Source organism: Silene latifolia, chromosome 1 (assembly GCF_048544455.1).
Source record: "Silene latifolia isolate original U9 population chromosome 1, ASM4854445v1, whole genome shotgun sequence".
Lineage (NCBI taxonomy): Eukaryota > Viridiplantae > Streptophyta > Magnoliopsida > Caryophyllales > Caryophyllaceae > Silene > Silene latifolia.
Window position 1 is genome coordinate 29911534 of NC_133526.1, and position 25069 is coordinate 29936602.

At 38.1% G+C, this 25069-nt stretch overlaps 3 protein-coding genes across 4 annotated transcripts; 2 read left to right on the forward strand and 1 right to left on the reverse strand.

The window, feature by feature from the left end:
- The first annotated feature begins 1371 nt into the window (after window positions 1-1371).
- On the forward strand, window positions 1372-10214 carry LOC141602098 (F-box/LRR-repeat protein At5g63520). Of its 2 annotated transcripts, none has more exons than XM_074422412.1 (10): window positions 1372-1697; window positions 2435-2542; window positions 2641-2733; window positions 4239-4364; window positions 4438-4530; window positions 4631-4670; window positions 6051-6215; window positions 7960-8150; window positions 8512-8630; window positions 9700-10214. In XM_074422412.1, exons 1-10 carry the CDS (start codon window positions 1491-1493, stop codon window positions 10103-10105), a joined length of 1548 nt encoding a protein of 515 aa, XP_074278513.1. In that variant the 5' UTR covers window positions 1372-1490; the 3' UTR covers window positions 10106-10214. The 2 variants fall into 2 exon arrangements, with proteins under 2 accessions (XP_074278513.1, XP_074278519.1); XM_074422418.1 differs by having other exon boundaries at window positions 1380-1697; window positions 4435-4530.
- A 592-nt stretch (window positions 10215-10806) lies between these two features.
- On the reverse strand, window positions 10807-16430 carry LOC141602106 (gamma carbonic anhydrase-like 2, mitochondrial). The gene is made up of 2 exons (XM_074422421.1): window positions 15848-16430; window positions 10807-11459 (listed from the first exon to the last, which is right to left on the reverse strand). The coding sequence occupies exons 1-2, from the start codon at window positions 16248-16250 to the stop codon at window positions 11083-11085; spliced, it is 780 nt and encodes a 259-aa protein (XP_074278522.1). The 5' UTR covers window positions 16251-16430; the 3' UTR covers window positions 10807-11082.
- Window positions 16431-17894: 1464 nt separating this feature from the next.
- Window positions 17895-20454, forward strand: LOC141643090 (PKS-NRPS hybrid synthetase cheA-like). Its single transcript, XM_074452122.1, has 2 exons — window positions 17895-18005; window positions 19441-20454. The coding sequence occupies exons 1-2, from the start codon at window positions 17895-17897 to the stop codon at window positions 20452-20454; spliced, it is 1125 nt and encodes a 374-aa protein (XP_074308223.1).
- The last annotated feature ends 4615 nt before the right edge of the window (window positions 20455-25069 follow it).

The following is a 25069-nucleotide window of genomic DNA, read 5'->3' on the forward strand; positions in this document are numbered from 1 at the left end:
AGCTAGAGATCGAATCATATTTAAACAAACTTAGCTCGAGTTCGGGTAAACTGAGTTCAAGTCGAGCCTTCACCGAACCGATTTTAAGGGTTTGCCGTTTAAGCTCAACTCATTTACAACCCTAACTTGTGTTACATATGGATTACAACCGTTTTATACGATGACTAATGATCAGAAACCGTTTAAAAAAACCAATTACAGGAGATATTTTTCTTAAATTCTTTATTCTAAGCCTCCGTTTGGCAAGACATTATTTCATGTACCTGTTTTGACTGAACTACTTCCTCCCAATGTCTATGTTTACCCCATTGTCCTAATATTTGTGAGGTGTATTTTAATGAAATGGGGCAAACATAGACATTAGGAGGAAGTAGCTTTTTTGATAAAAGTTTCAGGTAACTTATTTTTATGGATGTGTTAGGCAAGTAGCTTTTTTGCCCAAATAAGCTACCTGAAATGAAATGCTACCTAGAGTAGCATTTCACATTTCGTAATGACGATTCTTAGTAATATTACGTTTTTGCCCTTTCAATTTATAATATATTAAATAATTATTATATTCTTTTACGTCATTTTACCAAAAGAAGCTACCTTTTCGATTAGTTTGCCAAACAATTTTTATATAATCGATTCCTTATCGATACCTTTTCAGGTTTTGATTAGCTTTTTCGCTTTCAGTACCTTTTCGTTTTCGTGTACCTTTTCAGTTCGTTTTACCAAACAGAGCCTAAATACTTGGAATTATTGGGGATTAAAAATTTAAAAATGTGTAAACTAAACTAAAATATACAAAGTTATAATAATCGAACTAAACCGAAATTAAGTGGATATAAAGAGACTATTTAACCAAATTCGATCATTCCTAAAATTATCTCTAAAAACCTAGCCTCCATTATTATTCGGGGGCTTCCATCGATCATCCATCGATGGTAAGCCCCACAAAAGCTTTCTTAAACAACTAATATTATGCAGATCTATCTTATTTTCAATAATAGTCTCCCTTTTGGTGAGATCTCATTTGTTCCGTCCCTTCTTTCGGGTTTTTCCATTTTTTCGTGGGATTGTTATCAATATAATAAGTTTTAATCGACGGGAGAGATTATCGATTTGTTTCGTGGATGAATACATCAAGACGGCTACACTGTTTCCCTCCATCAAGAAGGATGCAAAGACATCGATTATTCATAGATTCAAGAAATTTATGATTTTGGAGCGGCAGCGCCATTACGAGTATTTAGATAGTTATTTTGAATGTATTTTTTACGTTAGCAATCTTGATTTTCCTTTGTCTATTTGTTATTTTCATTGTAACCTACGCCTAGTTGATTATTAATGAGATGACAATTTAAAAAAAAAAATTCGATCATTCCTTATTACCTCTTCGGATTGTTCCAACTTCCATTCTTCCAACCCAAATTCTAACGTCCCCTGCACCACCTTCACCTCATTTCTCTATTCCCCTCATCACCGCTGCCGCCGTCACGGCCACCATGGAAACACCGCCGCCGTATCCACCATCCGCCGTATGCGGAATATCTCACCTTGGCGACGATCTTCTACAGAACATCATCGGCAAATTACCAGCTCAATCCTTCGCTTCAGCTGCTTGCGTTAATCGCTCTTGGAATGCCGTTTGCGCTCGCGTTCTTTCTCGTCCCGTCATCGCCTCCGCTCTCTCCCTCAACTCTTCTCTGCCTGTATACTCTCCCTCCCTCTCTATTTTATTTTTTTCACATAATTAGTCGAAATGTTGGTAGTGTTGTAATGAAACTTTGATTATATTTGTTTTTTAGGTTTAGTAATTGAGTTTTTAGGGTTGATGAAATGTGATTATGTGATTTAGGGAGCTATGATGGTAGTAGTATAACTAGTATTGGGTTATTAGGATACTGGTAGTGGCGGAACCAAGATTTATACTTTAGAGGCGGAATTTGTTTGAGATTAATTAATTCAATTATGTAAATTGGAAGAAATTTCTGACTTTTTTGTGTAACTTCAAAATGCTCATTGCTTGGAGCGATCGCCCCTGCTAGGCTCTCCTTAATTCCGCCACCAGATGCTGGAATTGTAGCGAAGAAAATTTGATTTTGATGATTAGTATTTGAGTTTGGAGGGTCGATTACTGTTTTTGTATGATTAGTAATTGTTTTAGAGGGTTGATGATTGTGATCAATTTGATTTTAGGAAGCAACGATTGAGGTATACTAAGAGTGTATAGTAAATAATTTATGATTTTTTTGACTATTATTAATTGAATTTAGAGCATCATTTGGAAACATCCTCCTTGTGTTTCTAACACAAGACTAAGACTGCGTACATCCGACCCGCCTTACCCCGCAATATTTACGGGAGCTATTGAGGTATTGGGGTAATATTGTTGTTGTATTACTAATTAAATTTGGAGGGTTGATAATTTTGATCGATATGATTTTAGGAAGCTATGAAGGAGGTGGTAGGGAAGGTTCTTTCAGGACCTATTCGACCGCATTTTGCAATTCTCTGCATTTGTCCCGCGTTTGATTTGGATGAAGCTCATCGACTTGTATGTACTTTCTCCATTTCATTGTTTTTTTTTTGTCCAGTGGGGTTTTAGAAGGGTGAAGAAAGTTGGATTGTGGTGAAGTGTATTTGTTTATGCAGATTACTCATAAGTTGGGTTCTAAGACGCCGCTTATCACTTGTGATGCTGGAGGGATAGTTGGAAGAGACGCACTGTCTGATCAATTTAGCGAGGTAAGGTCGTATAATTTACTTTTTAGAGTGTTTAATTCTTCTTCAACACAATGTAATTAGTTTACGATTGCTTATTTTGCTGAATGTAGGTAGGTTAATAAATTTAGCTAACTAGATATGAGCTGATTACAATTTACACGCACAAATATACACAAGTATCAGTGTTGTTTGCTGTTTCATAATTTTTTATTGTTCTGGAAGTGGCTGAAAAGGTGAAGTGTTGCGTATAAGATCATTGATTCTATCATGTATGACATATATGATGATCTCGAAGATGTATTATACAGAATTTGAAAAATATTGAGAAGCCATTGGCAATGATGTTAAATGTTGTTAGTTGAAGCACATGATTAATGGAAAGGAACACTATTAGGGCTATATATAACTCGTGTGTAGAGAAGTTACCCTCCAAGTGTCAGCCAAAACAGTAGAATAAGAACTTCTCTAAAGATGGGTAAAAAGCCTATATTAGTTGCATGACATTTGGACTATTATCATAGGTTGTATCTTAATGTTGTGTTACAAGTTGCATCTATCCCTCAAGCTTTATTCATAGCTTGCTTATGATGATCCTGGCAGACAAGTAAGCTGGATGAGGGGTCCCGTGATTTTGTTACAAGCAAAACAGCAGTAAATCTCATTGTCTTTGGTGCGGTTGTAACAATTGGGTTCTTGGCAAGGCAAAAGGCTGATTTCCGGTCACCATGGAGTTAGGCATGCTTTGATGATTTAGTTACAGCGGCATCAGAATTCCTTTCCATCATAGCCGTGTATTCTTGTTTGGGGGAGCATCTTAAAATAGCGTTAATTCTTGGAACCTTCCAGATGAAGTAGGGTCTACCGTTTCAATGTTGAAACCTATAAGGGATCTTCTATCAGGGACAAGATGCCAAGTCTGAGTCGAGGTAAGCTTGTAGGTTAAGCTGATTTGTAGCCTTGAGAAGAATGGCTCGACCACAAGTATTTAAAGGATATAGTGGAGGTTGTGGTGTGGTAAATTGGTATGAACTGGGTAGCTAGAATCTGGTCTGGCACTGGTGAGGAGATAATTTTGCCAACTTGGTTTCTATAGACTGTTGGATTAGAAAGAGAGACGCCTTTGTCTGCTGTGAACTTCAGGTTTAGTGGCAGGGAATTGACTGCAGATTTGAAACTCTTATGGTTGCTCTTTTAAATTTCCTTAGAGCAGTGTTTATTTGTTGAGGAAGGTATCCAGCCCCCTTGTCCTAGAAAAATAATGGTTATTTGTGGAGGAAGTTATCAAACCTCATGTCATAGAAAAGTAACTTGATTTGCCCAAATCTTTTATTTCATTTTTTCATGAATTTTTTTTATGCTCTTGGCCTCGGCTAAACTTGTTCTAGTCTGCAACTTTGTCGTCCCCGTAGACTTCAAGATTGGTCAACTTCATGTTAAAAAATCTCCAAGGAAAATGTCTGTATTCTGGCTTTAATGTTAGCCTATGATTTGGGGTGGTACTAATGATTATATCATTCATTGCTCAGGTAATGTTCCCATATTATGACGATGAAGAAGTAGTTGATCCTGCTGATTATAAAGGCATTTCGTTGACAGTTGGATATGTACCTGGACTAAAAGTGGATGTCATCCCACTAATGTACTCAGAAGAGGTACAAGTTGTGCCATATAATGTTGTTTAGCTTTCGATGTAAGGGCCATGATTAAAAAGGTTGACAATAGCAGGGTCATATCAGCGACAAGTTTGTTATGGATATCAGGGATTACTCCGCTTCAGTATCTGGTTACACATCCCCTGAAGCAATTTTTATGTTTGGGGTGAGTGCTGCCATTAGGTTTGTTTGCTTTGTAATTGTAGATGTTTTGTCAATGTAAATCTTTTGTCCTTTATCTTCACAAGTCGGGTACAATGTTGCAGGATTCAGAAGCTGATATGAAACCTGTCATTGAAAAGTTGGGTGAGTTTCTTTGTCAGTTGCTCGTTCTTAACTGTGCGGGATGACATGATTTGTTGTTGGCCAATCTATTTCTTCTATAAAAGAGCTTTAGAATCACTGCTTTGTATGTGTTGAAGTCATATATATAGTCTATGTTGCTTAGTACAGTCATTGTTTGACTATCTTTCCCCTCCTCCAGTCCTCCTTCCCCCTACCTCTATCTTGGTAATCTTCTATTTCACGTGTTATGCTAAAGAGCAAATGTTTAGATTCACTGTTGTCTTCCAGGAGAATAACCGGCCTATTGCCATAGTAACTGTCACGCGTCTTCTTTAGTTTATCAGAAATTAATATGAGTAGGTAAGAGGCATGGGAGGGAGGTAAGGGTATTCAGGATCGTTGAAGACTTGAAGTAAGTTGGAGGCCCACGAAGGAGGCAATATTTTTCTTTGAATAGATGTTGAGCAGCTGGTCTTCCTCATTCTTACCGTTCAGTTTTTGTTAAACTTACAATCTGACTACGTGGAGTTGCCAATTGACTTATTTATACAGCAAGTCAAAATTGACATAATGATTGATTACTGTATTGTTGTGCAGTAATATCATTATACCTTTTTGAAGTCCATGTGTTACTATATATACAAGCTTAATGATACCACACAGACGCACAAAACATCTTCATGAGCGCTATTCAAGTTTATTAGATATATGTGAATATGATTATCTAGTGTCCAACACCAGTTAGGTCCTGAGTTTTGACACCTTTAACGCTCATGGACATTAGTTGGTCTGTAAATCATCTGGTATCTCTCTGGGCTATGCCCCTTTATAGGCTGGAACTCTGGAAGAACTTGGGCTGTAATTTTCTAATGCTCTTTCCAAGTGTTAGAATTAGCCAACTTAGTTGTTCCACGTGCTAACTGTATTTCCTTTTGGGCTGGTCTTCCTCTCTGATTTTCATGACCCTGATGTTGAGCCCGGTTCTGGTGTCAGAAGCACCCCTTAAGTTTTGAACCAACAGTTAAGTGGCCGTGTGACTGTAAGATACAGACATACAGTACGGTTGTGTTAACTTGCTTCATCATATGAATTAATTGTTTTTTTTCCTCATTCGTCGTTCCTAACTTGCCTCCAAAGCAACGGAGTCAACATAAAAGGAAAAAATGGCTTACTGAATCGTCAATCGTCTATGCTTCTTGTAACTTGAAGTATGAGTCTATTGAAGCAACTCTCGACACATTTTTCATAATGGTCATGAGTCATATAGGAACAACCTCTTTGTGGTTAAAAAAGAGGGATAGGTTTGGAGATTATGCTTTTGGCCGTCTTACATTGTCACAGACTCTAGGCTTCAAGGCACTTGGCTAAATGTTTTTAGTTGCTAACTATTGGATTGTACAGATTATGCTTTGCCTGAGCAGACGATCATTGCTGGGAATGAAACCTGCCGTTTCAGGTGTTCAAGAATGAATAATCCGTCTTCCAGTTCTTTACCTCAAAGTGATCAGGCACAGACTTATGGCGCTGTTGGTCTTGTATTTGCCAGTAACAAAAATGCACCAAATGGTATGGTTTGTTTCTGTGTTTTTTTTTTGGAACTTTGCCTAATTTTCTTTCTTGAAATAACTTGGAGGCCTGCTAGTAAGCCTTTAATATAAATATTGTGCTAGGTGATTTATGTCTTGTAAACTGTACGTGTCAAAGTCACTCAGATTTCAATAAAATATCTTGAAGCAATTCCATGTTGCATTCTGACTCTTCTGAGTGCTTGCCTAGTCACCCATTCTATTGCTTCCTCATTTGTATGGGATTGGAATCTGTGCTCTGCCTTCTAGTTAGATTTAAGAGAGGAAAATTTTCTTCATTTCCAGAGGGCTGTCTGTTGCCAGTTAGTTGGCACTTGAAATTTCGTATGCTTTCTATAAGCTTCTGCGCATTTATGTTTGGCTGTGCATTATTCTGCTTCGCTGATTGCACAGTCAGACAAAGTTGTTGATATTCGGCCGTCAGCATCAAGTTTCTATCGAGCTCTGTACTTTGCCTTTACGGCTTTACCTTCTGCATACTCTCTAAGTGAGGCTGAATCCAAAATGAGGATCTTACTTGACTCTGTTACGCCATCTCCCCACTCAGTGCAGATGTCCTTGCACCTTCAATTTTTTTTGACTAAGACCACTTCAAATTTACAAAGATAAATCAAATCAAGTCTGATGGATATTTTTTAATTTACCAAGTATTTGGGCCTTTTCCTACATTATCTAGTGTTTCGGAGCTATTCATTACAAGGTTGCCTGAATCGTTATGAGTATGCTGCGTCTGATATGCAATATGCTCGTATAGAGTGACTCTTACGAATATTTTGAGCAAGCACCATGATAGAAGATTTTTTAAATTGATTTGCAGTTTGCTGGGGCCGAGTGAATCCGGTAACCCAGATCCATTATTCACTTATACCCTTCAGTTCTCATTTTTCATAAATTTTCTGACAATTGTTGGACCTCAACCCCAACTGTGTCATAATAAACATTGTCCCCTTGCCTTCTGCGATAGAGTCCTCTGCTTGACCTCCCCTCATCATTTACCTTTCACCAAATTCGTACATTCAGTCCTGATTCCAATTTAATGGTATTCATCAATCAAACCATGTTGAAATTTATGCTTTGACTTATCAATTAATTCAAGTAACAATGTCAGCTTTCAGTTTCATAACCTTTAACCGTAACTCTCATATGGCAAGGGTGGAATTTAGGCTTTGACTTATCAATCAATTTAAGTAACGATGTCAACTGTCTATTCGGTTTTTTGCCAACTTCACGGGCTTCCGATAACTCCCGTACAGCCAGGGTGAAATTAGGAAAAACAAACCTCATGGTTACTTGGAGAAATATCCTTGGTAAAAACCATTGGGCAGTCCTGGATCACATTCCATTATTCCACCAAATTTGTGTTTTATTTTCTCCTTAGGAAGAGTAGCATCAGATCTCTCAGGGATTCAAATTAGTTTTCCATGGTTGATTGCTAGTTAGTATACAGCCCCAGGCGACCAAACACATGTCAAAGCATAATTTGGTATCATTTGTGCACCCCTTGAAAATCCGTGAATATTTACCATTGTGAGGACCATTGTCGAACAAGCACATTTAACTTTGGTTTATATCTGAACTTTTGAAGGATAATTGGATGACCTTTTATTTGGAGTTTTATGCGTAGTAATGTAGATTCTTTTGCGACATTTCTGCCCTGAGTATTAAGTTCATCATTTAGACCTAGTAAGTCACATTATACTGACTGTATCAATCATGACAAGCAGGTGCCTGGAAAATTGATTTCCACTTTGCAGTAGGAGCTGGTGTTGCTGCTGTTGGTCCAAATTATAGGGTTGTTTCTGCAAAATCGAGGAACCGTGAGTATACTACCTGGCTGACTGCTAAACGGGAAGGAGAAAATGAGCCTCTCGATGGTGAACAGATATTAGATGATTTACTGAATGTTAACCTGGAGGTACTTTTTCACTCCAACTATTCCCAAAATGATTTGCAACTATGTGAACCGTCATAAGGAATTGTGAAGGTAGCTTCTCTCTGTAATTTGGTTTAGTGATAAGTTTATCTGCCTTTCCTCTCGCTTTTGGAAAGGAAAATTTTGTGCCTCCCAACTCATGCTTCTAATGTTGAGTGCATTGGAATTGGTTTTGTCAGTTGTTACATAGCGCCTTTTTTTTTCTTCTGCGAAGAGGAAAAAACTTGCTAACTTCATTCACAAACTGCTGTTTCTACCAAGCTTTTTCCATGGTTTGCAGGTTATGTTTATCAATTTTCGTCTCAATTTTAATTTTGCTATAACTTTCTCTATAATTTGGCAGGCAGTAGACCCTATCTTTAATTATGATCTTTACATTGGTGTAACAAAGAGAAGAAAATATTCGTTCGGCGGGGAGAAGGTTAAAGCTTTGACATTTCTGTCATATCATCCGGTCCAACAGTAAGTCATGTAGTTCTATATTTTTCTTTGAATATCTATTATGTCGTCTCGTGTTTCGTATTATTGATATATTAAACAACTATCTGAGTACATTTGCTGCTAAGATGCACTGCTTAAAATAGAGCTTTATCTAATAAACAAGATTTTCTGCTATTTTAACACTCTTTACCATTGTTTAACCTTTTCCCTGCTTCAATTTGAATATGCTCTGTTTTAAAAGTCTGCACTCGGTGCTTTTTGTCCCGGATAAAAATTGAGGCTGGCTGTCCACTTTTTGGTCGAGAATACAGTCATGCAATAGACTGAATCAAAATGGCTCATCCTGCACATCTTATTTTCCTGAAGTTGTCAATGACCATGCTGTTTTTGATAAACTTGGAAATACTATTGTAGGAGAAAGGTTACATACAGTGCTTCTCTTACCCTGCTTTGAGTGCGAGCCTCTTCAAAAGCAATGAGTGTAAAATAATGACAAAAGGTGTTAATAGTGTTTGGTAGTTTCCTTGTGATCATCGTTCATATGATGTGTTGTTTCTTAATTTTACCAGCACATATATTAAATTAGCGGGAACTTTTATGAAATGTAGGGGCGGCTGGTTTTGAACATGGGACCTCGAGTTTAGAGCAATACTCTACTAACCAACAATAATTACAATGGTCTATATGCTTGCAATATATATCTAATACTCCATTCACTTGGGAGTATTACATTTCTTTTTGACCAAAGTTTTGGGAATCTAAAATTTTAAAGAAGATTGCGGCTCACACACCCACTCCCATGTTTTGTGAGTTATTTTTAACCGAAAATGGAGATGTAGGAAATTCATTTGAATGTTCAAAGGAAAAAGGAAAATGTGCTGATCCAAATGAATAGTATTAAATTTCTCTTCGAATGTTAAGGCTGATGGGACTTTGCAAAAGCTGCCCCTTCATATATTTTACAGAAACCTGCCGTAGACACAGGATTTCATAACTAAATTAGCTAGTTGCCGTAATGTCTAACTAAATTCATTTGATTTCATAGCTGATTGAGTCCTTGACATATTTTACGAATATTTTGGGTATACAGAGGAGATGAGCAGTACCTGTATGTCCGTGGTTTAGACATCAAGACTGGAGATTCTTTTCGGTTTTATCTGTCGAATCCAGGATTCGCACTTGGCCAATGTGACACTGTTTCTGACAACATAAGGAGGATAAGGCACAAGGAAATGATAGGGGGTTTTCTCTTCTCTTGTTGTGGCCGCGGTTCGACTTTCTTTGCTCGACCCAATGTGGATAGCTTGCCTATCTTGAATAACTTTCCCTCCATTCCACTAGCCGGAATGTTTTGTGGCACAGAAATTGGGCGTGGGCCCCCTATCGCAGCTCATTCAGGCCCAGAACAAGATAAAGATTTGACCCGCACTTGCCTGCATGTCTATAGCTCTGTCTATGTTCTCATGTCTTGCAGTCAGCCTTCTTGTAGGCCATAGAATTACTGTTTTACTCTGAATAAAGGGGGAGAGGAAGTGATTATGGTGTTTTCTGGCTTTTGTTACGGGCTCGGCTGATTGTTATTTTTACAGTATGGTCAGATGTGGCAATAATGTTTGACTTTAGACAGTTATCTGGCTATGGTAATTTTTTTTTTTTTTTTTTTTTTTTTTTTTTTTTTTTTTTCACATTTCTTTGGAGTGTCACCTAGTGAGTAGTGAGTAGCAAGTAGCAACCCTCATTGTAAAAACAAAAAAAAAGTTGGATCTAGGAAAAAAAAAAAGGAAACAAGAGTGATGTGCCTAGAAAGATGGAACTGCAAACAAAAAAAGGTTATGTCGATCGTACTCAGCTGCAAGTGAAGTGCTAGGAGTTGGTGTGTTTTAGAATTCCTTGCTAGTTTCATGGGATAGTTTTGGGTCTCTGAGCCCCTGTTCTCTTTGAGAGAAATGACCGAACGGAAATTTGTAGGAACTGCAAACAAAAGATTGTATTGAATCCCGACTTCTACATAAAGTGTGCAAAGAGTTGGTAATGTCACGGAGACGTATATTGTTGTTACAACCATACTGATTACCCATACATTTGTTCAAAATATATATAGACAATGAATAAATGTATGAAAATGGAAATAGTATGAAATGCATATGCTCATCAAACAAACTACAAGACCAGCTTCTGGGATTGCACTGAGGTTCAATAACATGAAATAGCATATGCTGGACATGCTGATTTGCATTCTCAGGCAAAAGTTACAGAAAGATCCCGGTGCAAAAAATACGTTACAAACTACTACATGGGATAGTCAATGATTCATTCTTCTGTTTAGTCTGAACTACCAACACGCATACATGTGTATAATCGGCACATACAGAAGCAAAAGGACTTTGAAAACATCGATCTGAGTCAAAACTCAAACTGCTGCTTATTTCAGAAATAACATTAAAAACCATGGAAATTCCGAAACCAAAAACAATCAAATATTAATTCCCAGCTTCTTCTTCAGCTTCTCGACTTCCAAATATACAGTGGAGTATGGTAAGAACTCAAAGAAGTGAGCTTTGCTCAGGTCATTGATAGCTGTAGCAAGCTTTGGGATCTCTAGAGTCTCTTCATGAGTCAAGGTTCTCACAAATCTAGCGGGATTACCAGCCCAAAGCTCGCCAGTAGGGATTCTTCGTCCTGGAGGAACCACTGAACCAGCTTCAAGGATAGAATGAGTCTCCATCAACGAACCTTCCATTAGAATCGAGTGCTGGCCTACTATGCATTCCGGTTCTATTGTGCACGACCTTAAGAGAGAATAAGCCCCGACTGTGACAAACCTATCCACGGTTGTCTCAGCTGGTAGGCCTGGAAAGCATACAGGTAGACAAAATTATATGAGATGGTAACATTTACAAGTTGATTTCTGAGGACAGTTAACTTACTTTGTGATTGAGATTATCTACACGTCTTGAAAAGAAAGTAAACTAAAAAATGGTAGCAAGAACGACAACAAAGGCACTATCTAATATACATCACTACAATTATTACCCTGGATGGCCTTGTTGGTAGTGAGTTTGCAGGGTTGTATGCTCCAACTCTGGGTGTTAGGACTTACGAGTAGTGACGCACAATACAATGATAGACAGCCAATGTGATACTATAGCTGCATGATTAGTTTGGTTGAATGTCAACCGTAGATATGGTGAATTGGCAGCTAAAAATTCAACACCAACTGGTGGGTGTAATCCTATCCGTATACTTGCCAATGTTGCCATTATAAAAACAAATTACAATAAGATTCCTCACCAAAATTATCAAGATATGTTGTTTGCAGGGCACAGTTCAATTTAAACAACGCTAATATTATCACTGTTTGAGCATCAGAACCCGAGCGAAGACTCCCCCAAACTCAAATATTTAATAAACCCACCTTCCCTAGATAATAAAAGATGTGGCCTCAACCTTGGTGATTGTCATCACTTCAAAGTATTACAGAAATATAAACTCGCATTGCCATGTATCTGAAAGTTACCGACGTCCGAGGTAAAAGGAGATGAAGGATGTCACCAATGACCAATCTAAAATAGGCATGTGACTGTTTTAACACCATTTTGAAGGAGCAGTCATAAGCTTTGTTCAGATTCAGGAACTTTAACTGTTTAGTCTTTGCTTAGATCACAACCAGTTTATCAATGAAACCAAAAAAAAAAAAAAAAAACCTCATGCCAACAGTGACTCCATAATATATTTAGCAAACACAGGCATAACTCTCCAAAACTATCCTTAGAAACTTCAATCCCAGTTTCAAATACCAAAGACATTAATAATAAATCCACTCTTAACTCAAAAAGTCCACCTATAGTGCAGTAGAAAGCAAATGAGACAAATATCTTGTGGATATAAGGAACAATACCTTTCGGCTTTCCATACACACCCTAGCCAATCACATTTTTCCCTTTTTCATTTCTACTCACTACAGGGCAATAATACCTCATCTACATATCACCGTCTCATTCATCCAAGAGTCCAATAATGGTACTCTTTGTATGCTAAGGACATATCATTCACCAAATTTCTCTACAAACAAAGACAAAAAAGATGAGATTGTTGAAATTTCCATAATCCTCAAGAGCCGAGCCCCCCACAACTCCAAAAGCCTATAGAGGCGAGGAATTCCAGTTTCCAAAGAGCCCAGTGAATGATTGGAGTAAACCACTATCTATGCTACTACTGCTCTAACAGAACACAATATTGTACACATAAGTGGGAAATGCTCAACACACTTCCCAGCTCAACCATAACATCATCATCACTCTTCTGCCGCCCAATCTTGTAAGAAGACACCCATCACATCACAATTATGCCGCCCAAGCTCGGAATATCCTCATATTAGACTCATAAAAGTAAGTAATGGAGTTCAGATACAAGCCCAGTGAGACTTCATCCTGAAACCAATCGATACTACTCGTTGTTATCAACCTTGTTAGGCTTTTCTTGTTTAATAAGATGAATGATAAGTTTGAACTAGTCTCATGACCAAGTTATAAGTAAATTAGAGGATTTGAGTTTATTTGGCCTGAGTTTGTAGGTTTCATTATCAAAGCAATACTCGCGATCAAAGCTACAAACTAACAAATTCTACTAATATATGACCAGTGCACTAAACTAAAATCTTATAGCTTGACATATAATCTTTAACACTAGTTCAACTTACTTATTACTCATCATGTGTAATAGAAAAGTCTAACTAGGTGTTTCCAACAACTACGAACCTCATTAACAATTTAACAGTATTTTTTAAGCTTATGTTACTAAAATAATTCCTCGAATTAATTAACTTGCATGCAACAATTGGTTTAAACTTCTAACTTTTTATAGGATGGAGGGATTTGGAGGGGAAGGGAGGAGGACAATTTCCTTTCTTTGGTTAGGAAAATGGATTTGGAGGGGAGGGAAAATAAATCTTTCAAAATTTCCTCCATCATATGAAAGATATAAAAGGATAACTTAAATGGTTACATTCCTTCTCTTCTCCCCTTTCCCGTTCTTTTTGTATCCAAACACGCCTAAGGTGTGTGAGTTCACAAAGATATTCGAATTTTTTTAGTGTCCCAACTTCAAAGGTTAAGTCATAAAGTTTCCGAAGCCTCACTTGTACCACAATGCTCCATACTCACAATTCCATCCATGGCGAGGTTTCTTAGAATATGAACTGTCACATGAATGAGATTACTCCTTTCATGAACTTGGAATTGCAACAATAGACAAGAACCATACTTTGCAGTACTACCTTGGAAACTGAAGGCCAAATGAGTGAACTGGCCGTATTAAACGGAGTAGAACAAGAATGGAAAATGATCCGATTTCAAATTGATAATTTTTTTACACTTGAATATGATGTTTAGCAGATCGCACAAATCCTCAAGTGCCATGAATGAGCCAAGTGTAGCATAAGACGTGCCAATGAGCCTTTGAGTGACAAAGTCCGAAACAACTTTTGGTTAAGTCGCAGTTTAAGTTTTTGTGAAACTGTCAAGCCAAAGTTCATCAGATTCGCAAATCTGAAACCTCAACTTTCTGAGACTATATCACCTAGTTCTGAGATCTGTTTGGGTGACATTTGTGTGCATTTGAAGTTTGAAGTTCAAGAAGTTAATTTTTTAGTGGAACAAGTTTCGTCCAAAGATTAGGGGCGGTGAGAATTTTATAGCAGTTCCGTACAGTATGTCTTTCCGGCAATTCTGGTTCACCAGAGTTGTGTTAACTCTTGTTTACTCGTGCATCAATTGAAGCTGATTTGGCCATGCCACGAGGTACTTGGACAAGCGAGAATTATTAAAATAGCATATGTTATTTACATGAAGTGTTTTAATACGATAAGATGTCTAGGAATATTTTAGGTAGTGAGCTAATAAGTCTACCTAGAAGATTGGCAAGTGTAAGAGACAGTCTAGTTAGTAGTACTAACTAGGTTGTTTCTCACCCTCAACATCCTACTAGCTAAACTTGATGCTTACAATTAACATCAATTAGCTAAACTTACACTAAGCTAAATATTCCTAAACAACTTAACTATATACTTACTCTGTTCCAATGAGTTGTATACGTTTGCTTTTTGGGCACTATTCATAGGTGAGGAGAATCTTCACTATAACTTCTACTCCCTCCGTTTCAGTGATATGTTTACACTTTATCTTCACTTGAAATCGTCTTATCAAGTACGTTATTAATATCAATTTTTTTATAATTTTTAGTAATGTGTAGCTAAAGATATGAGCAAAAGAAAACGTGCATTGATGTACGTGTACAAAGCAAACGTATACAACTTATTGGAACGAAGGAAGTATAAAATACTGCATGGCTCTACAAGTCTACATCTATGGCTTTTAAGAGCACATTTCGCGCGCGAACTGCCTTCAATCGCAATATCCTTAGCTACAGCCTACAAGAATGACAGGAAACTACACAAAATCGCCGACAAAAGCGTATTTTTGTATGAACTATGAAGATCTAAGTTGTGTATGGGTTAGCCACAAAGAACTTGTTGGATAACTCAAACAAGCTCTTAGAAGTAAGTCAGTCAATCCACTCCTACACTTAGAATCTCGGTAAAGTTCCATCCTACTGTACATACAAACCAAGTGACATCAGATCCTAAAACCAACTTGGTGAATACGGTGATACGAAAACTCACCTACATACAAACCAATCTGCTCACCTTCACCTCAACAAATCTCAGTTTTAAACCACCCCCAACAATAATTCCTAGGAAATAGCACCTAAAACGCCGGTAAAATCATCAGGAACTATTATTAACTCTGCATTTCAAATGTATTCAAAAATCTCAACAACATAGAAACAAACAAACAAACAATTCATTTGCAATATCCAAAGTATTAAAGCTCCCACATTTCCCACAAATCCTTCACCAAATCAACTCACATAAAAGCAGCTAAAAACACAATAAACCCTGAGGTATCTCGCTTAAGACCGTCTTAAATCTACAATAACATGGAAAGAATTCGCCTTTAAGTTTAGGACGGTCTCAAACGAGATTCATCAGCAACTACAATCGTCTATCAACTAACAATTCATGTTATCAATCAACCTCCTACATTTCCCCCAAATCCCTTCATAAAATCAATTCCCAGCATAAAATCAACAAATAACACAATCAAATCAAACCTCGAGCTAGTCTCGCTTAAAACCGTCTTAAACTTCTGATATCAAAACAAATCAAATGAAGTCCGAACCTGTGGGAGAAGACCAAGCGGCATGAAGAACACACTTCTCCTGAACATTAGAACAAAAACCAACACTAATCTTATTCAAATCACCCCTCAAAACGGCGCCGTTCCATACAGAAGCACCATCCCAAACAGTGACTTGACCAGCGAGCACAACATTCGGCGCAACATACGCATCGACGGCGATCTTAGGGTTCCATTGACCTAATGGAATGAGACTCCGTTGTCCGCGATAATCCCATTTCAATCGATCGGGTGATTCTTCGATTTCTCGCTTTGGCAGCGGCGGGGGAGGGCGGTGATCGACGGCGGCTGCGGCGGCAGTTGAGGTGAGGTGGCGGAGGATGGATTTGGAGGAGGTGGGTGTGAGACGGAGGGTTTTTTGAGTGAGACGAGATAATGTCGCCATTGTTGTTCAGGTGAGAGAATGGGAAAGAGAGAGGTGGGGAGTGTGGTGGTTTGTGGTTGGAACACAATGCTTTTAGTTGTTACGACTCCAAAACTCAAATAAAATGGTTGTTGGTTCGGGGAGTAATCGGGATCGATTCGGTTAAAACTTAGCTTAAACGAGAGTCACCAACTCGGTCTCGATTGAAAAAAAAAAACTTTGTATTAGAGTTTTTAAGTATAATTTTAATTTCTTTTGATTATATTATTTAAAATTTTATATTCATATTTATGATTATATCATGTTTTACTACTTTATAATTTTACATATTTTTATTAAATTTGATTTAGACTAAAAAGTGAAATGAAAAAAATGAGGGAAAGTGAGGTAAAACCTAGGCAACAATGACGGCGCATAAGATTTCATCATCTTCATCAAAAAATAAAGAAAAAAAATCGAATAAAAATCGTTATTCTCCCCTTGATTTTTCTGTTGCTGGTTCTTCATCGATTGTGAAGATTGGGTCAAATCCAGTTGACATCGAACCTTATGAACTTGATGACCTTCTTACTGATGAAGAAACAGAGGAATGGATTGTGCAGAATCGAGGCAAGAATAAGCAGAAGTTGGATACTATCCCGGAGGAACCTGAAGGTATGTTGCGATTCTCTGCATCTGACGTTAAAAAGGAACTGGATTTCTGGGCGAACTCTGTAGTTTGTTTCATTTTAAGGGCGAACCCTCTGTGGGATGTTGTTGAGGATTTTGTCTTTAGGATATGGGCAGATTATGGAGTTGATAAGGTTTTCTTTTTACCTTCTAGTGTCTTTTTAGTAAGATTTAAGACACAGAAGGATCAGAAAGCGGTTCTGCAGCATGGTCGTTTCCTGTATGAGAATAAACCGTTGATTGTGAGGCCCTGGTCTCCTAATACAACCCTAACCAAAGCTGATGTGAAAGTGGTTCCAGTATGGGTTAAGCTCCTTTACTTACCTTTAAAATTTTGGGGGCAATGTATACCCAAAATTGCGGGTTTGTTGGGTGAGTATGTCAGATGTGATGGACCAACAGAGGACTGTACTCGATTAGGATGTGCTAGAGTTTTAATAGATGTGACCTTTGGAAAGGTACCACCAAAGGAGATTAAGTTTCTGGATGAGGAAGGTGATGTGGTGTGTATTGCAATTGAATTTGAGTGGCTTCCTATCCTCTGTCAGGCCTGTGGTGGCATGGGGCACCCTGATAAAGCTTGTCAAAAGCCTAAACCTGATCAGAAGAGTAAGCAGAAAGTGGTTAAGAAATGGCAACCAAAGGTGAAGGATCATGTGGGGAAAGCTGTTCCTATGGCTTCTCATAGGATGCCTGATCCAAAGGTGATGACACCCAAGACTACTCAATTCACTGTGCAAGCTCCAACTCTTGCCACTCCAATGGGACATGTTAAGAAGATTTTGGTGTCAAGGAACCTTCATGGATCTTCTATTGTGGCTACCCCCTGCTAGGCCTGTCATCAGACTAAGTAGACATGATTTGATATATAGACCAGGGTGGTAGTTCCATGAAATTTGGCCAACGTACGTTTTTGGAAGCCTTGAACCATGAAACACCTAAAGTTGGGATTTGCACGGTGATAGAGACACTACCCCCTGAAAAAGGGGCAGTGCAATGATTGGTTTTTGGAACATTAGGGGGTTGAACAGTCCTTCCAAACAGAAGTATGTGAAGTGGTTCTTGCATCATCATAATGTTGGATTGTTTGGCCTCCTTGAGACGAAGGTAAAATCTTCGTCTCTAAATTCTATGAGGCATAATATTTGTGAGGGGTGGTGTATTTCTACTAATACTCAGTGGCACAAGGAACCTAACCTCTATCAAATTCATTTCATTGAGTATAATGCTCAATTCATTCATGTCAAGGTGGATGAATTGGCTACAAAGGAGTCTTTTCACTTAACCATCATTTATGCATTTAATGGTGTCTAGGAGAGGAAAAAACTATGGGCTAGGTTATGTCACTTTTATGATACTATGAATGGCCCTTGGATTCTGTGTGGGGACTTTAACACAATTCTTAGGCCTAGTGAGAGATTAGGGGGAGTCAACTGAGGAGAATGTTAAGCTTTTCGAATTCCAAATAAATCAATTTAGGTACCACCTTGAATTGCACCGAAGATATTAAATCAGATGTCGAAGAGAAAGGATTTTTATTTTGATTAAAAATTGCCAAAAAACAAATAAAAGAAAGTTGGAACATGGCCCCTCCATAATGACGGCATATGCATCCCAAGAGAATAGAACAATCATCCGGATGTTAAAGCCCTCAAATACAGGTTTAATTTTAGGCGTAAGATCTCTCTAACGGCAGTGATCAATAATTGTATATTTTCGTAATTTATTTTCGCAGTACGTTTTTTACTCATTACAGTACTTTTTACACCACACTTTCCATTTGTTTGCCCTTCACAAAAAAAACAGTAAACCTAATTCTCTCTCTCCTTCTCTCTAGTATTGAAACCTTAACCATCTTCAACCATATTACAACTCTTCAATTATGAACGATTATTCAAGTGACGAACAGGTAATTAATCTGTAATCTTATATTATTTATTAATTTGACTACTTCTTTATTTTAGTTTTCTTTCTAATTAGGGTTTATGCTCTAAATTAATTAAGGTGTAGTATGGTGGGTTTATTGGGGTCGTTACTACTGCCAACGGTTCGTCGTCGATGGTGGGACGACCGTCGATGGTGGGACGCTGCCGGAAGTGTAGTTGGTTTGGGACCCCGTCAATGGTGGGACGTTGCCGAGAGTGTGGGACGTTGTCGGCGAAGGTGAGACGTTGTCGGCGAGGGTGGGACACCGGCGATGGTCGGACGCCGGCTACGATGCGACGTCGGCGAGATAGGCAGGGGATACGTAGTATACTGCTGTTTTAATTTTGTTGTTTTGCTTGTTTTTTTTGTTTTTTTCTCACTGTAGTACAGTTGCAGGAAGTTTTTAACTTTCTTTCTTGTTTTGTTTTTTTTTTTCCCTTTTTTTCTCACTTTAGTATACTTGTTAGACTTTTTTCATTTTTTTTGTTAAATTGTTGTACGTAGTACTTACTACGTTGTACGTTCAATGCAGTACGTAAAAATAATAATTTGAGTTTCTCAAAATAATTTATCAATGTAGTACCTTAATAGCATATTATTAATTTGTTTCATGCAGGATGACGTTGGTTTGGAAAATATTCCGAATGAACGTATAGATACTGGACATTATTTCATAACGGGAAAAGAGTTCACCAATCTAGAGGAGATGAAAAAGGAAGTTGAAAAAGTGGGACGTGAAAATAATATACACATTATAAACTATACGTTTAATGCAAAGCGGGGACTGCAGATATATGCGTGTGATAGATCTGGACCGTATCGACCTCCGAAAGGAAAAACACGTACGTACTCCTACAAATTTACGGGAACCAGAAAAATTAATTGTTCTTTTAGACCGAAAGCTCTTAGACAAGATACAGGTACGTGGAAATTGTTTGTTCGATGTGGTTTTCATAACCATGAACTAGATGATAATCCATTTGGTCATGCAAAGGTTGGCAAAGTCGATCAAGCTACGAAGGAGAAAATTTTAAATTTAAGCAAAAGTCACGTTACTGTTGGTGATATATTGACTAATGTCGGGGATAATGAATTAACTGCTAGACAAGTTTATAATATTCGTCAACGAGAGAAAGCTAAAACAAGGGAGAATAGAACTGTATCAGAACAGTTGTTAAAGTTATTGAGTGAAAATGGTTATCGACATTGGTTTCAGACAATTACTGTAAATGAAGGCGGTAAGAGGCGTGAGTTAACCGATATTATATTTTGTGCTCCCGGCTCAGTTGATATGTTGCGTCAGTATCGTTATGTCCTGGTTGTTGATAATACCTACAATACTAATATGTATAAAATGCCATTGTTAGAAGTTGTAGATGTTACACCAACTCATCGGAATTTTTCAGTATTTTTTGCTTTCCTGCAAAATGAGAAGGAGATTTCTTATAATTGGGCGTTGAAATGTATGAGAGAAGTTTTCAATCCGGATGAATACCCAGAAGTGATTATAAGTGATAGAGAACTAGCATTAATCAACGCTATTGAAAAACATTTTCCGACCTCGAAACATCTCTTATGTAGGCGTCATATAGAAAAAAATGGGTGTAACAGGAAGAGGTTACATGGGTGAATTCGCGAAAAGGAGATGAGAGACTATGGTGAACTCATTAACAGAGGAATATTTTCTGAATAATGAAAAAGCCATGTACGAGGCAGTTAGTACTGTGGGTGGTTTTGAGGATTATTGTAAGGAGACATGGATCAGTCGATATAAAAAAAGTTTGTTTCAGCTTGGACTAATAAAGTGCTTCACCTTGGAAATGTTACCACAAACAGGTATGCTATAATTCTTATTATAATTTGTGATTGTTACAATTACAATTTATAATAAATGTAATGATCCCATTCCAGTAACGATATATAAGGACCGCTTTATTTTATGGGTGAGGTGGGTTTATAATAAGTTAACATCAGAGCGTTTTATCTAAGAACATTATGTAAATAAATTCATCCACAAGAAAAGCAGGACTTTCTAAAGAGAAAACTACATTGCCATTTAACATATGCACAACAAGATGACCCCAAAACCGAAGGAAGTATTATGGTAATGTAGCACTTGTTTTCGGAAAACTAAATGACAGAGTAATTAAACCATTGATACCGTACTGTTTAATGGCAATGTAGTGACAAAATACTTAATTATGAAATCTATGGAGATATGAATATGCCTAATTATTTACCTGTGATGTAATTGAGCTGGTAATAGAGTCCATTGAGACATTATCTTCTTCAGAATGATCAGAAACTTGCACCAAATTAGAATTTGCGATTTACACAATTACAATTTATAATAACTTTAATGCTTTTGTACATTAGGGTTGAGGGTGCACATGCTGCACTTAAACGTTATTTACGCACCTCGGTTGGAAGCTTTGACACTGTTTGGGAAAAAAATTCATGATATGGTGAAAATCCAACGTCACGAAATCGAGAGAGAGTTGGGACGTTCTAAAACTAATGCCCTACATGTTAGCTTGGCCATGACCGTGTTTCGTAGGTTGAACCATTATGTGTCCCACCAAGCAATTAGGTTGTTGGATAATGCCTTCATTGAGGGACAGTGTAATTGTAACACCCCCATACTCCAAGTGCCTTACCAGGACCACTCAGGTATAAGGATACTACCATCTCGGTTACCCGAGGCATGATAATCATAAGACAATAACGAAGCAACTTTAAATAGTATAACTTTAGTGAAAGGTTACAACTGAAACCAAATACCAAAATACGAATACATGTTCTCAAAACCAACTGTCTACTGAGCTACTGAAATGTTTATTAAACTACTAAAGCTACAGCGGAAGACTTCTATCATCAGACGGTGGCACATCCTAGGTATCCCAGTAACTCAACTCAAACCTGCTCAATAACTGCTCACCATCCCCGAATGGATCACCGCAGGTTTTACAAAACAACAACCGGGGTCAGTACTAATCTCACAGTTTATATATATATATCAACAATACGATAAACAAACAGCTCACACCGTCACACACACACACACACATACACACAATCACACCAGTCCCATTAATCTCAATCACCGACTATCCACTGGACCAGCCATGCCAGTGGGGGACCGCAGCCGAACCCACCAAATCCCCGCTCATCATATTGAGCGATTTCCCTGTTCATTAATGTGCACATCCCCTTCCGTGGCGAGTTCTACGAAGGGCGAAACTAGGGCGTGAAGCCACTCCCGCAAGTGACTCCACTCAGCCGAGAACGCATCTCGAGAACCAGAGGCAAACAATCACAATCAACCGTCACAATATAATTACGATATTAATCAATAATCACAACACATCAATCAACCCATTATGGGACTAATACTGAGTAGGGAAACCCTACCTGGAAAGCACAACAATCAGACGATCTCACAGCTGATATCAAAATGCTTCCTCTACAAATCCTCCTCCTAATCATACAAACACATAATCACTACCAATCATAATCTACAACAAAACCCCCAAATCCCCATATTAGGGTTTAACTAACTTTAAGGAAAAACTATAAAAACGGTACGTAGATCTTACCCTCGACGCAAGGATCACAAAGGTATAAAGAAAGGTGAAATCCGACTTTCCAAACTCCGGGATTTGCCAACAATGCGATTGAAGCGAAGAACGTAGTTTGATTTCTCTTTTCACAGTAATTAGGTCTTAAAAAGTGTTTAAAGAAAAGTGACGGAAGTAATATATACTTAATCACATTATTAACAAAACGCGACAAATCATCACCCCGTAAATCGGCTACTCGATCGAGTATCTAAGGTACTCGATCGAGTGCCCCCTTACTCGATCGAGTATCTACGTTACTCGATCGAGTACCCAACAGGTCAGAAACTATTTTAAACTGCAACTCATCCTTACTCGACAGAGTAAGGCCTACTCGATAGAGTACCCAGAGACTCATAAAACCGTAGTATTACAGTCTTCCCTCCTTGAAAAGAACTTCGTCCCCGAAGTTCAACCCATACTAAAAAAAAAACAAACATACTAACTCGATTAAGACACAACAACGTAACTAAGAACTCAAAACAAGACTCCAACCAAACATGAACTCGTAACACCAACTCCACTAACTATTCCTACCTCCACAACATGGCTCACGATATCGTATCAACTCCCTTATATCTCTCTCAACACTAACTCCATACACTACCAATTACCATCCACTAACGCTGCTAGCTCCGTAATATATCATCCACTAGCAAATCCAATATCAAAATACTCATAACATCAAACGGAATGTTACATTCTACCACCCTTAAAAGGAACTTCGTCCTCGAAGTTTACTCACACTCATAAACATCATCATCCAACTGCCAAGACTATCGAACTCATAATCATCATCATCCAACTGTCAACACTATCGAAATATTCTCACATTCCTAAACATCGAACTACTACAAGCACAGTCATGACCTTTAATAAAGTCAAAACAAAATATCCGTCCTTTATGCTACACCAACACTCTACTTCCAATTATACTACCATATGCACAACCATCAAACTCTCTTTTATCGCATCCTACTCCTCTTAAGATAAATGTTACGTCCTCGTAACTCACTAATACTAAATCCTAGCTATATCTTCTCATTATCCCCATCACCACCGCATGTCAAAGATAACCACCTATAATCTGAGCACTCGCCATGCATAAATCTAAGGCTCTCTTACTTAAACAATTCTCATACTTCAATTCACTCGTCACACCACCTAACCTATACCTCAAAATCTTTAGCTTAACCCAAAACTTCAACTCCTCCACATTACCGCAACATGACACACCTCTCTATATAAACTATATAAAACTCCTATCGCCAAAAGCATAACTCACGATCCACACTTGTTACGTACACCCACACTAGATCCTCAAGTTCTTTTCTTTCATTACCGCAAAACTCATACATAACTTAACATGACACCAATTCCCAATACCCTGCACTCACTATCTCAACAAAAGATTATGAACCACCTGCCGCTTTCAGATAATTACAATACATGTTCCACAAATCACTTGCCATGACTATGATTACCGATGCCTCATCTTAAAACAAGATCAAAATTACTGTAACAACTTCTCCCAAATGTGTTCCATCAACAAAATATCACTATACCATGACAACAACGAAAACATATACAACTCTCTTTCATATCCTACTCTACCCTCATTCCCAAACTGAAACTGGTAAGCAACATCAACAAACCAAACAACAGTCTACATGTTCAACCAAAACTCACAAGGAACAGCAGCAAACAAAACAACAATCTATGTTTAACTCGTATGTACTTTCGAAAATTCGTATCATAACCATCTCGCCTACTCCACCCCAACCGGTGACGGCATCGCAACACCGCCATCAACAACCACACCGCAGTGCGAAAATACCCGCATAACAATACTAAGTACCGTGCCCGGATCACCACCCGAGGCACCACAACCACATCGATAGACATCACAACATACACAATCCCATAAACACTGACTCAGTATAACATCTCGGACAAGAAACTTACTCAAGACTGCTTTACTAGATCACAACACCATGTATCATACTGAATGACGAACAAGAATCTCATGCATACCATCCATACCTTTTTACGGAATAAACATATATCATGAATACACATGCAAGTATAACCAGTCATGTCAGACCACCCAAACTATCACTTTTGATCATCTTTCCATTTAGTTACCGTATCCAACATATATTACAGAACATTCAGATAACAACATTATAACTATCACACCATACCGCTTCTCGTGAGGTCACAACCTCACACAAACATTTATATACATCTTAGACCCATAATCACATCCAACTAGTCAATCCTGGTCACGTAAGTTACCACTCAACAAAGGTTACTTGTCGCTCGATCTTAACTCATATGCCCCTCATCACATATTTCCCCATTCGCATAACCATCACCTTCTTCCAAGAATAACCATTCAACTAGGACTCAACTACTAGCAACCGCCTCCTAAGACCACACCTCATACTTCCTTACAACCATACTCATCAATCGGGTCTCTATAAAATCAACCTCTTTAGAGTTGCTACCCTTCTTATCTATCATCACCTTTAACCATTATTGACCGTACCACAACAAACCTCTTACACTCATCTCCAAACATCACGGTTTCTTTCCTATCTTTGGTTAACATCCCCAAATCACGAA